The 2468-nt window shown below is 41.7% G+C and overlaps 1 protein-coding gene across 1 annotated transcript; it reads left to right on the forward strand.

The window, feature by feature from the left end:
* Positions 1–995: 995 nt before the first annotated feature.
* Positions 996–2153, forward strand: LOC127103575 (eukaryotic translation initiation factor 4 gamma-like). Its single transcript, XM_051040824.1, has 2 exons — positions 996–1318; positions 1916–2153. Exons 1-2 carry the CDS (start codon positions 996–998, stop codon positions 2151–2153), a joined length of 561 nt encoding a protein of 186 aa, XP_050896781.1.
* Positions 2154–2468: the final 315 nt, after the last annotated feature.

Below are 2468 nucleotides of genomic sequence, written 5' to 3' on the forward strand. Positions count from 1 at the left end.
TGGGCAAATTCCATCTAGGTCACTCATGTCCCTCAGCATGCTTCGTGGAGTACCCATCAACTGTCTTTATGGTTATCCAGTTACGGACAACGTTGGATCAGCAATAAAGCACTCGACTCTACATCTAGGGTCCATAGTGGTTTCAGGTCGAAGAGTGGTATACACCATTATCACCATGAGAATAACTTATGACACTTTGCATAATTTTCTATATAGTACTCTCATAGCGGGTCAATCTGGTATAAATATTACTCCTAATATTCATACCTATGTTTAAGACTTGATAACTCTTTATCCATGATCCATGAGATGTGATCATCAGTCTACAAACATAATAGTCTTAATGCTTTAATGTTATCCCACTTCACACTAAAGCTCGACTACGGATACTTTAAGAATAGTGTCCTTATGTTTAATGTGTTCTCATGATTAAGTCACACTTAATACATTAAACGGACTATCTATTCCAGGGACTTTATTAATCAACCATAATAAAGAAAATGCCTTTTATTATTAATAAATAATTCGATACAAGTACCAACAAGTATTGGCCTCTAGGGCTTACACCAACAAAAACTTCCAAGAACAAGGAACTTCACCAGAATTTGAGGGTTTGGTTTAAGATTATTCTAGGAACCATCCACCATCGTCCAGCGTCCAACTCCTTTGATTACATAAACACATATCAGAAGTGCATCATGTACTGCCTTTATAAAGGATTGAAGTTGAATCTGCCATCCCTCCTCTTCAAATATCTGAGGGATTCAGTCAGAGACACAAGGAAGAACATGAAGCCCAGAAACTACATCCCTCTAAGGAGGTTGATTTATGATGTGTTAATAGAAAGTGGGATGGTGGACCACGTCATTTCTATCAACATGATGAAGCATGTTACAGTGGATGTGGGCAAGCCTTTGAATGCCAAAAATCTGAAGAGTATGGGCATCATTGACAAGGTCAAACTCAAACCCACCTTGGGCACATCTTGGGACGCTATGAAAGACCACAGGGAGATATCTCATGGGATGTATATGTTCTCCAAGATTGATCCCTCAGAGGTTATCGCTCACTACCTTCAGGATCTGGACGAACAAGGTATTGACATCTCTGGCTTCACTCTTGACCCGTTACTAGAACAGCCTCAGAACTTCACGAAGAGGAAGAGAGAGCCTTCTGATAAGAAGAAGAAGAAGAAGAAGAAGAAGAATACTCTGAATACTGAAGATTCTTCAGTATCTCAGAAGCCACCTATGCCTCTGAGTTCCTCTACTCCAAGTAAGTCTTCCAATTCTGAAGCTCCTTTGATTTCTTGGTCTAGGCAAATACCTTCTCCCCTACCTCAACCACACCCCACATATTCTCCCTTTGAACCAACTATTCACATTCATACTCCTTCAGAAAACCAAACCTCTTAATCCCAAGTTTCTGACTCATTACCCCCATAACCTCAATTTAACCTATATTTCACCTCACTCCCCATATCTGAGGCATTGCTTCTGAACGGACCTATATTCCCTCCTTCCTCCACTCCCTCATATCCTCCATATTATGAGCTATCATCTGACTCTAAAAAACCACATATTCCTGACCCTTCATCTCCCACTCTAGCACAACTCCAAGCCACAGCGGAGTCTGAACAGACTACGTCTGTCTCAGAAACCTATGCACTTATACCAACTCCCTTTGCATCTCCTTCAGCACCCTTAGACACCCTACCATCTCCCTCTGAACCTATCACTAAACCCTTTGAAACCATTCATCAAACCTCTAAACCTGACCCAACCTTTCCAACCCTTGAAGAGGTATTTTCTAAATTCTCAGAAAGCACAACTGCGAGGCTCAGACAACTATCTGAAGAATCCAGACTAAGTGACAATCCTTCTAAAGTAAGGACTCACTGAAATGGATTTCTCAGGTGGATGACATATGAGGTCTTTAAGCTCGAGGGACTCTCTAAACAAGTCAGAAATGACTACATCAGAGGAGCTAAGGAAAGACTGGAGGCGCGTCTGGTGCAGGAAGCTGAGGAAAAGGCTAGGAAGGAAGATGAAGAGAAGGCCAGAATTGAAGCTGAAGAAAGGGTCCAATTAGAAGTTAAGGAGAAAGTTGCCGCTGAAGTTGCTACTGCAGAAGCTAAAGTTGATGCTGAATAGGCTGCACGCATAGCTGTAGAGGAAGCTGCTAAGACTTCTGAGGTTGCTCTGACTCGAGGTGAGTCGTCAACTTTTGATCTTGCTCCTTTGGTGCTCAAGACTCTGGAAGACCTTCAGAAGGAACAACAACTTGTGAGAGCCAGATTCAACCAACAAAATCAAGTCAACTCCAGCATACAAAGCCTGTTTGCCTAGCTACTTCAGAGGATGCCTCCTACTCCAAACACTTAGGCACTTTAGGACTATCTATTTGTACTTGTTAGTTCTAAGAGTTTTTTCCTCTAAGGCTTTCTACTTCTATGTGTTTATTTTATG

The sequence above is a fragment of the Lathyrus oleraceus genome, chromosome 7 (genome assembly GCF_024323335.1).
Source record: "Lathyrus oleraceus cultivar Zhongwan6 chromosome 7, CAAS_Psat_ZW6_1.0, whole genome shotgun sequence".
NCBI classification, from domain to species: Eukaryota; Viridiplantae; Streptophyta; class Magnoliopsida; order Fabales; family Fabaceae; genus Lathyrus; species Lathyrus oleraceus.